The 13,497-nt window shown below is 36.2% G+C and overlaps 1 protein-coding gene across 1 annotated transcript in view; it reads right to left on the reverse strand.

The window, feature by feature from the left end:
• The window catches only part of LOC114179483, a 68,103-nt gene that overhangs the window by 36,596 nt on the left and 18,010 nt on the right, over nt 1-13,497 (reverse strand). Inside the window, 1 exon segment of the mRNA XM_028065838.1 lies at nt 76-731. Coding sequence (XP_027921639.1) covers nt 76-731 — 656 coding nt within the window.

The raw sequence follows: 13,497 nt of genomic DNA on the forward strand, positions 1-13,497 counted from the left end.
ATCAGGAATGTAGTTCAATTTAGATGTGTAAGTGTACAGGAGGAGTGAACATTTGAAATGAGAATTTAAACTAACCATAAGTTTCTTTCAACATCAAAATAATGTGCTTCTGCACTTGATGTGCTAATGACCCTGGATTTCTTTGCTAATGTTTGTATATTGAGTTGTGTACTGTTCAGGAGCAAGCAAATGAGAGGGAAGAGATACTCCGTATCTGAAAGTTCATGAACGATATTCAAAGAAACTTTTTCAACTTTAATATCAATACAAGGAAGTTTTCCACCCTGCCAGGAAGTACTTTCTTCATCTGTGTATAGTGTAGTTTCGGTAGCCATTCTAGGATAGCTAGCCATCTCCGAAGCACTGCGAGCTGCAGTAATATCATTAAAAATTTTGAACTTGATTGGATTTCCAGGCTTCCTGACAAACTCTAAAGCATCATCTACAAAAGCAATAGCAGAGTCGTTCTTTTTGTTCACAAGGTAGAAATTCCTCTTGAAGGATTGATTGTTAACCTCTGAGTCAATGAATCCTACATCATTTTCGCCCTGAGCAGGATTGGCTCTCCATAGTGCACATCCTCCATCATTAGTACAACAGATGTCAACAAAACATGATCCTGGTCGAAAACTTAATCTCAACGGAACACCCATATCATTCTTAGCAAACAATGATATAAAGGAAAACCACAAAACTGTAGAATTCCACCCCCTTTGACGACAATGCTTGACCTGTGAAAAAGCTTAGTTGACACATTTGTTATGTACACATCATGATACTAGAGAAAAAACAGCCCGTATATCCAATAAAAAATACATGAACTTTAGCTAAAAGACAAAGCAAAAAAAAAATTAAATTGTTGGAGAACCCACATCAACGAAATAAAGACAATTTATAGTATACGTAGGACAAACCTCTCCACATAAGCCGTTTTGGAAGAATGAGTTAGGTTTAACTGACTTTCTAATATGGTATTAGAGTCTATCGTAGCAAGCTTTGTTAGGCCAATCGTGCTACCTGATATCGAACCACCCACAAATATCTAGTCCCGCACACAAGATGCCGATGCTTGAGCGTGTAGAATTGGCAAAAAAATCCGTCCCAGCTGATAAAATCCATCAGGAATACTAAATGGATATCTATTAAGAAGTGGACTTTAAGCTAACTCAACCCTACAAAACCAACTTGTAAGGTAAGGTTTGCAGCCACTTATACATTATGAAATTGTCTTATCTCTAATCGATATGAGACTTCCAACATACCGTCCTCACACCGAGGCATACATCTCGTGAGTGGGATTAGACTTTAATCGATGGTTCGATAAGGCCCGATAGCATGTAGAACAATAGACCCAACAACAAATTTTGTTAGGATAGACTCTAACCCATGACTTTCTTACCATGTTAAGAAGTAAACTTTAACCCTAACTCAACCTTACAAAACCGGCTTGTAAGATCAAGTTTGCACCCACTTGTATACTATGAAATTGTGTTATCTCTAGTCGATGTAGGACTTCCAACAATATTTGTAATGGATACTCGCGAGTAATGGGTATGTGTATTTAATTACATGTTTGACAATGGGATGGGTACAGATATTATGGTATTCGACTCGTGGATACTCGCTACCCGCTTATAATTTTTTTTTCTTGGATAAAATTATTAGTAAGTTTATTTTTTTATTTTTTTTTTAAATCAAATAATCAAAATAAAGTTACTAGTGGAGGAAATAATTATTATTGAAGAATTGTTTAAAATTTAACTTGATATATATATATTTTTTTATTTAGGCCTATAAAATTGAAGTTACTTTTTGTAAAGATTAATTTTTTAAAATTTATATTTTGGTGCAACTCATTCAAATTTGTATTGCATTAATATTTTAGTGCGTAATTTGATTTGAATAGTACTTTAAAATAAATTTTTAATTTAGTTTTATATTTTAAAGATTTGGTTTTAAGTAATTTTATTTAAAATTAAAATATATAAACATTCGGAGAATCAATGGATACCCGCGGGTGTTTTTTCACGGATACCCGATGGGTAATGAGGCGGGTAATGGGATGGATTTTTTTAGGTTACTTCTGTAAGCAACCCGTTGCCATCCCTATACATGAGGGAGGGTGTGTTGAAGATCCCACACATCAACTACAGTAAGACCAATTTATGGTATATAAGTAAAACAAACCTCACCTTACAAGTCATCCTTTGCAAGGATGAGTTAAACTTAAACTCATTTCTTATAACAAACTACATTGTAGTTCACAAGCAAGGTGGAACCATTCATTATTCAGAGTTTTGCAACAGCATCCTCTCGATGAAAATAGATGATTTCATATAACACTATTGGAAGTTGAACCACATTAATGTTCTAGTGTAATGCAATCAAATTTTCCAATAATTCATTTACATGATAATTTTAATTAGGGATCTATCATCCGACGCACTAATCTTTCAGGGACTTATTTGAGTATTGACTCAATTTGATTGGGAAATATCTAAAAAAATATTTGCCATTATAACATATTGATTTTGTTCCTTATCATTTCTTTTCCATCATATGTAACAATTTTCATGTGTGCGTACCACCCATGGATTTCATTATATTTCTTCTCGTTTTCTCTCTTGTCAACATGGTACCGGGGCAATGCCCCTTTTGACTTGTTTCTCACCAATCATTTTAACATTGTGAATATTTTTAAATCTTTAACTAGTTAATTACTATCTCTAATTGAATGAATTGAAAGGGTGGTTGCTTTTACTAGACAAATAACTCGATTAAAATCAATAATTGAAACTTAATTTAAAAGTTCTCATGATTTAAATTAAAATGTCATTGCTTGTTTGCATCCTTCAAGCAGCACATAAAATTGTAATCCTATAAATTAGTCTTTTTTCACTTTACTTTTATAAGTCAAATTTAATATTCTATATATGATATAAAAATTTAAAATATGTAAATGGGTTGGAGAGGGCAAGCTGAATATGCCACCTTGTCCTGTCAAATTCACAGCATGCCAGCCAACCAAGCCTAGTTCGTTTTGTAATCCTTACAGTTTATTGCTTGGAATTAGAACAATTTGATTTGAGGAGTGTTTTATCACAAGGAAAGCGTGACGAAGTTAATAAATGTCCCACCAAAATAAGGTAAAAATATGATCAATTCTATTTTCCATTTGAAAAAAGGCATTATGCAGGTTGGAACAATCACCCTAAGCATGGTTTGGAAGGTTAAGTTTATTACAATCTTAAAAAAAAGTAAAGGAGATCATATACTGTTCATTTAATAGTCAACATCGACACGAGTGAAAATGCTGTGTATGTAGAATTGTAGATGAGAAGGAATGGATTTCCAGAAGTGAGAAAGAATGAAATGGTGTCTCTTTCCAAAATGTAACTGTAGTAAACATGGGATTATTAGGATAAAAGTATCCTAATATCTCCAAAGTACTTAGGAAAAATATTACTAGAATATATACATTTATTCCAGCAGATTTTCTTTATTCCCTCTCATGATTCAAGTTAGCATCAATCAAAGCTCCTGACCTTGTCCGTTGCCACTGTTGGGGCCACCTTCTGGAAATAAATTTAGGATAACTTGAGTAAGACCTTTTCTTCCAAAAAGGATTTTGCTGTCTGATATGACTTTGAAAACACGGTTTGTAATACCAAACACAGTCTCTCTCTATATCAGAATTTTGAAAGGGAATGAACTAGATTGGTACCAAAATTTGAAGATCTACAAAATAGACGTCTCCACACATGCTAAAGTTGTTGAAAAGGGAAGGATCTTTAAATTTTTACAGAGTCTGGACCTTGAATATGATGACCCAATCATGGCATAAAAACATAGGGAGAGAAAAATTGGCTCCTCTATCGAAAGCATTATTTGTTCTCAGGGGAGAAGAGACTCGGAGGGTCGTCATCTATAATTGATGAACCTCCAACACAAGTTCTATTATGACAATATGAAAACACTAAAGGAACACCTACTCCAAAGGTAATCATGGATAATATTGCTCATAGTGTAAAAGATCTAGGCATTCTAAGGAAATGTGCTTCAAACTCCCTGGGAGAGAAAATGTATTGGAGTGAATAGAAGGACTTGAAAGGAATAATTTGAAAGAAAGAAGATTCTTATTTTGTTAATTCATTTGAAACAGTACATCAATGTGCCAGCAGCGACGATACAGCAGCGACAATGCAGCAGAGATGCAGCAATGACGATGACAGCAGATGGGGCAGCAAAAGTGACAAAACCACAACTTGGGAGCACTTCTGGTAACCCAATAATTAAAAGAAATGGCTGCACTTCAGACAGCTAAAGAGAGCTGTAACTAAGACGGAAAAGAAGAAATGCAGAAGTAGGAATCCCTAGATCAGGAGCTCTGATACCAACTTGAAAGGAATAATTTGAAAGAAAAAATATTCTTATTTTGTTATTCATTTGAAACAGTACATCAACTTCTATATATAGAAAACTCAAACCCTAAAGTAATAATTACAAGAGATCTCTAGAATCTTCTAACTACTTGTAATATATTTAATATTCTACCAACAACTTTTAATATTGCATTTAATATCCAACTAACAATAGAAGGAAACAGAGGAACCTAACAAAAAATGGGCAAGCAATACTACCTTAGAGCATGAAAAAACAAATCAACCCACTATTCTACCTCCACCAAATCTTCAAACGAGATCCTATAAGAGCCTGATTGTCTGAGAAAAATAATTGAACAATTAAGTCCATGAAAGATAAGAATTCATTCTTGGGCATGTGTCTTAGGGTGTTTAGATTCTTGATACAAGAACCATTCATCAAATGATTGGTTTCCTATTTTTCCTATTCATACGTTAAAATGAATAGAAAACAACTCATTACAGTTGTAAATGGTGATAGCATACATACTGTGAATCAGGAATATAATGTTAGAATCATTTATTAAATTAAAGGGTGTTTTATATGTCCCAACACTGACCAATAGTCTTATCTCTAAACAAATCCTTACAAAAGACTTGAACTTTTAACAGTGTTTTTCTCCGCTTACTATGTCTTTCGGGACCCTATCACAAGGAAGACCATTTTAATTGCTAAAGTGCAGAGTGGATTGTATGCGTTAGAATTCAAGGACCCAAACAAAATAGGAGACTACATAAGTAAACTAGAAAATCATTAACAAAATTCCAGTGCTCATTATGTACTTTAGAAAGTTTTTTATTTTATCCTTGCTATATTTTAAATCTTTATGACAGGTGTGTTATAAGTGGATTTTAAGCCTAACTCAACCAAGATTGTCAAACTCGAGATTTTACGTAAACTCATGAGCGTCCAGTAAACTCGTAAGAGTTTACTTCACAAGGAAAAAATAATAATTTATATAAATAATAACCTAATTCAAACAAGTCCATAAAATTATATAGCTTAAAAGTATTTGAAATAAATAAGTTCATACAAATACTGTAAAACATAAATTCAAATATCAAATGTCTATATGTAATCCTCTAATGATATCATCATCTCCATCATCCAACTCCTCCCCTGATGACACATGTGCATCCTCACTGGCATCAAAAGTTATGTTATCAAGATCAAGAGCTAGATCTGTTGTTGGTCCATCTAAGGGAACATTTTGAACATCAATTTCACCTTGCTCAATCTCAACAACATCATCTGCCTCTTCAGTTATCCATTCATCATCTGATTCAGTGTCATCAAATGGTAGAGCAACAATTTTTCGAATTTGTCTACTTTTCAACTTCAAGTTATACATCACATAAACTAAATCATTCATCTTTTTCTGATGTAAACGGTTCCTTCTCTTTGTAGGAACCTAAAATGAAATATTAAATTTTAGTAAATATAAACCTAATAAAGAAAATTATAAACTATAAATAATTTAAATTACCATCTTGAATGAGCTCCAATTACGCTCACAACCCAAAGAACTACAAGTCAAGCTTAGAATTCGAATAGCAAATCTCTTCAACACCACAGTTGTATTCCCAAACATCTCCCACCAATCACTAGGATTTAATGCTTTCTTGCATTCCTTTGCATCTTCCATTCCAAAAAGACCTCTAGCAAAATGAAATTCAACAATTTGCAAATTAATTTTTCTTCTTTCTGCAATATCTGGCACCAATCTTCTCATACACTCATACAATCCTTCTTTAACCTCTCCACCATCATCACATCTAAAGTTAGGTTCATAGTGGAAGTGGGGGTTGAGAAAATAGGCAGCCGCATGCAAAGGCCTATGAAGTTGACTATCCCATCGAGCATCAATTATTCTCCAAATCTCTTCATAACTACATTCAATACCAAACAAATTTCAGACATAAGGAATTAAACTTTTAATGAGTTAAAGTTTGGAAGTTTACCTCTTCTTAATATTGTTAAAATTGGACCTAATCTTTTCTTTAGCACAATCCATCTCTTCATAAATGAAACCCATTGCGGGTTTTACATCTGAGTCCACCAATCTTAAGACCACCATAAAAGGGGCAGTAGCCTTCAAGCATGTGGAGACATTCTTCCAAAATCGGCTGTCTAATACCACGCGTTCTATTATTTTCCCCTCTTGTGAAGTTTCAAATTGGCTTGTCTTTCAAATTGGCTTGTCTTCCCTTCTTGATTGTCAATTCATGGACCTTCAAATTCTTTTCAAAATCTTCAAAGATCAAATCATTACAGTGTACAGCACATGGAGTCCAATACAATCGCTCTATTTTTTGCATCAACAAATCACCAGCTGCGTTGAAATTTGCAGCATTATCAGTGACAACTTGAACTACGTTTTCTTCTCCAACATACTCAACAACATCATCTAACATCTTAAAAACTTTATCAGTTGTTTTGGAAATGTCTGAGGTGTCAAGTGAATAAAGAAAAACCGTCCCTTTAGAACTATTGACCAAGAAGTTGCAAATAGAATGTCTTTTTTTGTCTGTCCATCCATTAGACATAATGGTAGAACCAGTTCTCTTCCACTCCTCCTTGTATTCTTCAAGCATTAAATTTGTTTTGCTCACAACTTGTTTCAAGAGTTTCTCTCTAATATCATGATACGAAGGTGGTTTGTAGCCAACTCCATATTTACCAATCATTTCACACTTCTTTGCAAATGCTGGATTTCTAATCACGTTGAAAGGAATGGCACTAGTGTAAAAGACTTCAGCCACTTAAGCATCAACCTCTTCTTTGAATCCTTTTTTCATCATTTGATTTATAGTTGCTTGGACTCCCCCTTTACAAGCATTGGCAACTGTTTATTTTCCTTTAAAGCCAAACAACTGATATCCTCCTTCAATACTTTCACTTTCTTCATCTTCTTCATCAATGATATTCAACTTTCTTCTCTTTAATGTTGCATGCTTAGCTTCTGCAACGATCTTTATCATCAAATTTTTTTATTTCTTCTGAAATAGAGGCACAAGGTTCAAAATCCTCCCTAGTTCTAGCAAGATGATGTTTCAATCTAAATATCCCTCCACCCACAATCTTTGAACAATAATTACATTTAATTTTTCTACCATTGCCATTAATATCAAACTTGTGTTTCCATCCAATATCAGACTGGTTCCCCAGAGCATTTTTACTTCTACTCTTAATAGATGAGGAAGCACTTGGATTAGTATCCACTGAATTTGATGCATGTTGTCGAGTATGTTGGAGAAGAAAACGTAGTTCAAGTTGTCACTGATAATGCTGCAAATTTCAAGGCAGCTGGTGATTTGTTGATGCAAAAAAGAGAACGATTGTATTGGACTCTATGTGCTGCACACTGTATTGATTTGATCTTTGAAGATTTTGAAAAGAATTTGAAGGTCCATGAATTGACAATCAAGAAGGGAAGAAAGATTACCACTTACATTTATGGAAGAACAATGTTGATTTCGTTGTTGAAAAAGTTCACTAAAGGTAGAGACTTGATAAGACCGGGTGTGACTAGATTTGCCACGGCATATTTGACTCTTGGTTGTCTTCATGAATTGAAAGCATCATTATTGACCATGTTTAACTTCGATGAGTGGAAGACAAGCAAATTTGGAACTTCACAAGAGGGGAAAAGAATAGAACGCGTGGTATTAGACAACCGATTTTGGAAGAATGTCTCCATATGCTTGAAGGCTACTGCCCCTCTTATGGTGGTCTTAAGATTGGTGGACTCAGATGTAAAACCCGCAATGGGTTTCATTTATGAAGAGATGGATTGTGCAAAAGAAAAGATTAGGTCCAATTTTAACAATATTAAGAAGAGGTAAACATCCAAACTTTAACTCATTAAAGGTTTAATTCCTTATGTCTGAAATTTGTTTGGTATTGAATGTAGTTATGAAGAGATTTGGAGAATAATTGATGCTCAATGGGATAGTCAACTTCATAAGCCTTTGCATGCAGCTGCCTATTTTCTCAACTATGAACCTAACTTTAGATGTGATGATGGTGGAGAGGTTAAAGAAGGATTGTATGAGTGCATGAGAAGATTGGTGCCAGATATTGCAGAAAGAAGAAAAATTAATTTGCAAATTGTTGAATTTCATTTTGCTAGAGGTCTTTTTGGAATGGAAGATGCAAAGGAATGCAGGAAAGCATTAAATCCTGGTGAATGGTGGGAGATGTTTGTGGATGCATCTCCGGAGTTGAAGAGATTTGCTTTTCGAATTCTGAGCTTGACTTGTAGTTCTTCGGGTTGTGAGCGTAATTGGAGCTCATTCAAGATGGTAATTTAAATTATTTATAATTTATAATTTTTTTATTAGGTTTATATGTACTAAAATTTAATATTTCATTTTAGGTTCATACAAAGAGAAGGAACCGTTTGCATCAGAAAAAGATGAATGATTTCGTTGATGTGATGTATAACTTGAAGTTGAAAAGTAAACAAATTCGAAAAACTGTTGTTGTACCATTTGATGACATTGAATCAGATGATGAATGGATAACTGAAGAGGCAGATGATGTTGTTGAGGTTGAGCAAGCTGAAGGTGAAATTGATATTCAAAATGTTCCCTTAGATGGACCAACAACAGATCCAGCTCTAGATGCTCTTGATCTTGATAACATAACTTTTCATGCCAGTGAGGATGCACATGTGTCATCAGGGGAGGAGTTAGATGATGGAGATGATGATATCATTAGAAGATTACACATAGACATTTGATATTTGAATTTATGTTTTACAGTATTTGTATGAACTTATTTATTTCAAATACTTTTAAGCTATATAATTTTATGGACTTGTTTGAATTAGGTTATTATTTATATAAATTAATTTTTTTTCCTTGTGAGGTAAACTCTTACGAGTTTACGATTCGAGTTTACTAGGCTCTCACGAGTTTACGTAAACTCTCGAGTTTGACAACCTTGCCGAAGAGCCCTCAACTAAGGCAAGCACATGTGTGACCGCAATTAAGGTGGCTTTCCAATGGTACTCCTATATATCCATCCAAATCACAAGTTCAATAATTAGTGGTGGATAAGGAGATATATTGGTGTTTGGTTGGAAAACTAATTTACCTGTCACACACAAAAGTATTTGTTGTACAATATCTCTCTCAAATATTAGGGTAGAATAGAATGATTTTATTGCTAAGAGTACATCGTATATTTGTACAAGATTGCAAAGATAATTTTAGAAATGTAGTAACAACACTTGTGATCAGACCCCTATTGTTCAGGGACATAATCAGATCCCTATTATTCAGAGATATAATCAGATCCCTGTTATTTAGGGGTATTCACATTATACACCGTAATTATAATTTGCTAAATATGGAATAATAAAATACGATTGTTGACATCTCCTTATAAGCTCACTTGAGACTGAGACTTTAAAATATGAGTAGTGGACAACAGTACCACTCTCCTCCTCTTCTATTTATAATGAAGCAAGTACATATGAAAAGACTACTCTAAGATACTAGGCATGATTACATGCAACAATAGATACGGCAGTAGGTAGTTTCCCACACTCAACACCCTACACATAGGGTTAATGATTCAATAGGTAATAATTCTAACACTCCCCCTCAAGCTAGAGCATACAAATTGTATGAACCAAGCTTGGAACAAATGAACTCAATCCGAGGTCCCCTTAATGACTTGGTCAACACATCTGCAAGTTGGTCATTTGACCCAACGAACTCAGTACAAATTTCCTTGGTCATCAATTTTTCTCGAACAAAGTGGCAGTCAATTTCTATGTGTTTAGTTCTCTCATGAAATACTGGATTTGATGCAATGTGGAGAGCAGCCTGGTTGTCACAGTACATCTTCATGGTCTGAATTTCACAGAAGTTAAGCTCTCGAAGAAATTGCTTTACCCATATGAGTTCACACGTGAGAGACGCCATTGCCCGATATTCAGCTTCAGCGGTGGATCGAGCCACTACATTTTGCTTCTTACTTTTCCAAGAGATAACATTTCCTCCAAGGAGGACACAATATCCCGTAGTAGAGCGTCTGTCAATAGGAGAGCCTGCCCAATCAGCATCACAGTACCCAGAGATTTGAACATTTCCTTTATCTTCATATAGCAAACCTTGTCCTGGAGCCTTCTTGAGGTACCTTAAAATACGGATGATGGCATTCCAATGTCCAAGACATGGAGTCTGCATAAATTGGCTAACAATTCCAACTGCGAAAGATAGATCAGGCCTCATAATAGTGAGATAAATTAACTTTCCAACGAGCCTCCTATATCTCTCTGGATCGGAGAATAATTCGCCTTCTTCTGTTGTTAACTTCTGATTTGGGTCCATAGGACTCTCTACTGGTCTGCAGTCAATCATACCTGTTTCTTGTAATATATCAAGAGCATATTTCCTTTGAGAGATTACAACTCCATCTTTTGACTGAGCTACTTCAATGCCCAAGAAGTATTTGAGGCTTCCGAGATCCTTGGTTTGAAAATGTTTACACAAGTGCTCCTTCAGTTGAGATATTCCAGTAGTATCATTTCCTGTAATAACAATATCATCAACATATACTATTAGGTAGACACATTTCCCAGGAGAGGTATGTTTGTAAAAGACTGAGTGATCTGCCTCACTGCGTCTTAACCCAAATTTCTGAACAATGGAGCTGAATTTTCCAAACCAAGCTCGTGGTGATTGTTTGAGGCCATATAAAGATCGATGCAATTTGCATACCATACCAGACTCCCCCTGAGCAACAAACCCAGGAGGTTGCTCCATGTAAACTTCCTCCTCAAGATCACCATGAAGGAAGGCATATTTGATATCCAACTGATGAAGCGGCCAGTGACGAATTGCTGCCATTGCAAAGAAGAGGCGAATAGTAGTCATCTTGGCCACGGGAGAGAAGGTGTCACAATAGTCAAGGCCATAAACCTGAGTGTACCCTTTTGCAACCAATCGGGCTTTGAGTCGATCAACCTGACCATCGGGGCCAACTTTAATTGCATACACCCAGCGACAACCAACAGCCTTCTTACCCGAAGGGAGGGGCACGAGCTCCCAAGTATGATTGCTTTCAAGAGCCTGCATCTCTGCAATCATGGTTTGTCCCCATCCAGGATGATCAAGTGCTTCATTCACATTTTTGGGAATAACAACAGAAGACACTGAGGATAAAAGTGAACAATAGGAAGGCGATAATCGGTGATAGCTAAGAAAATTATAAATGGGATGTGGATTTTGAGAGGAACGAGTACCTTTTCTGAGAGCAATGGGCCAACCTGAATCACCTTCACCAGGAGTCGTGGGATCAAGAGACGAGGGAGAAGAATCTGAAGTAGGGGATTCACCATGTTCTGGAACAACTGGACTATTCGTCGGCGTCCTGTGTTGGAGAGAATCAATAGGTGGAGATGATGGCTCAGGAGGACTTTGGTCGAGACTTGGAGGGACATGGACATTGGAAATATTGTACTCAACCACGGGAATAGGAAGGACCTGCTGTATGGCATGGACATCTTGAACAGATGGAGAGAAGTAAGGGGTCTGTTCAAAAAAAGTAACATTGGCAGACATGTAATATTTCTTGGTTTCAAGAGAGTAACATCGATACCCTTTTTGAAGTCGTGAATAGCCCAAGAAAACACATTTGAGAGAGCGAGCAGAAAGCTTGTCTAACCCGGGAGACATGTCATGAACAAAACATACACAACCAAAAACTCTAGGAGAAGTGTGAAAGAGAGGATTGTCTGGAAACAGAATGGAGAAAGGGACCTTATGATTGAGAGAGGAAGATGGCATCCGATTAATAAGAAAACCTGCAGTTAAGATGGCATCTCCCCAGTGATGGACAGGAACGTTGGCACTAAGCAAAAGGGTACGAGCAGTTTCAACTAAGTGTCTATTTTTTCTTTCTGCTATACCATTTTGTTGTGGCGTATGAGGACAAGTAGACTGGTGCAGGATACCATGGGAACTCAAAACATTAGAAAGAGCAGACGAAAAATACTCTTTGGCATTGTCACTTCTTAAGATTTTAATTACTTGACCAAATTGATTCTTGATTTAATTCAAAAAAGATGTGAAGAGGGATAATAATTCAGAACGATCTTTCATAAGATAAACCCAAGTACATCTCGAATATTCATCAATGAAAGTAACAAAATACCTAAAGCCAAACGATGAGACACGATTAGGTCCCCAGATATCGGAATGGATGACAGAAAAACTAGAAGTACACTTTGATTGAGATCTTTTAGGAGAGGTAGATCTAACATGTTTTCCTAGTTGACATGACTCACATTCTAAAGTCTGGAGACGACTAAGTTCAGGAAACATTTTCTTTAACTTGGACAGGTGAGGGTGACCAAGCCGATCATGTAACATTTTAGGATTGGGGGCTGCAACACATGACACACGTGGACGAGATCCAAAATGGTATAATCCGCCCGCTTCATATCCTTCTCCAATCTGTCTCCCCGAGCCACGTTCCTGTATAACAAAAGATTTGTTATCGAAGGTTACAGAGCAATTCAATGTTTTGGTTAACTGACTTAAGGAAATTAAATTGAAAGGACAATTAGGGACAAAAAGGACAGATTTTAGATTTAAGGACGGAGATAAGATGGCTTGACCGACTCCCTTTGAGGATGTTTTAGAACCATTTGCGAGGGTTATAAAATGAGATTTTTCTTGGAATGAAATGGTTGAGAACAAGGAGGTATTACCAGAAATGTGATCAAAAGCACCAGAGTCAATTACCCATGAATTGTGACCTTCCATGGATTGAGAGATGCAAACAGTTGATGTACTTGGAGCTTGAGATGACTGTGCCAAGCTGTTGGATTTGAGGCGTAGGTACTCTTGATACTCGTCCTCAGTGAACTTGGAGTCAGTAGTCTCTGCCTGGGAGACATTGGCTGTTTTGGCAGGAAATCCATGTAAAGTGTAGCAGTTTTCTTGGGTATGACCCATCCTTTTACAATACGTACACTGAGGACGTCCACGACCTCCACGTCCACCTCCTCTAGTTCCACGACCTCCTCTTCCTCGGGTGGCAACCATGACAGATGGT

Source organism: Vigna unguiculata, chromosome 3, assembly GCF_004118075.2.
Source record: "Vigna unguiculata cultivar IT97K-499-35 chromosome 3, ASM411807v1, whole genome shotgun sequence".
Classification (NCBI taxonomy): Eukaryota; Viridiplantae; Streptophyta; class Magnoliopsida; order Fabales; family Fabaceae; genus Vigna; species Vigna unguiculata.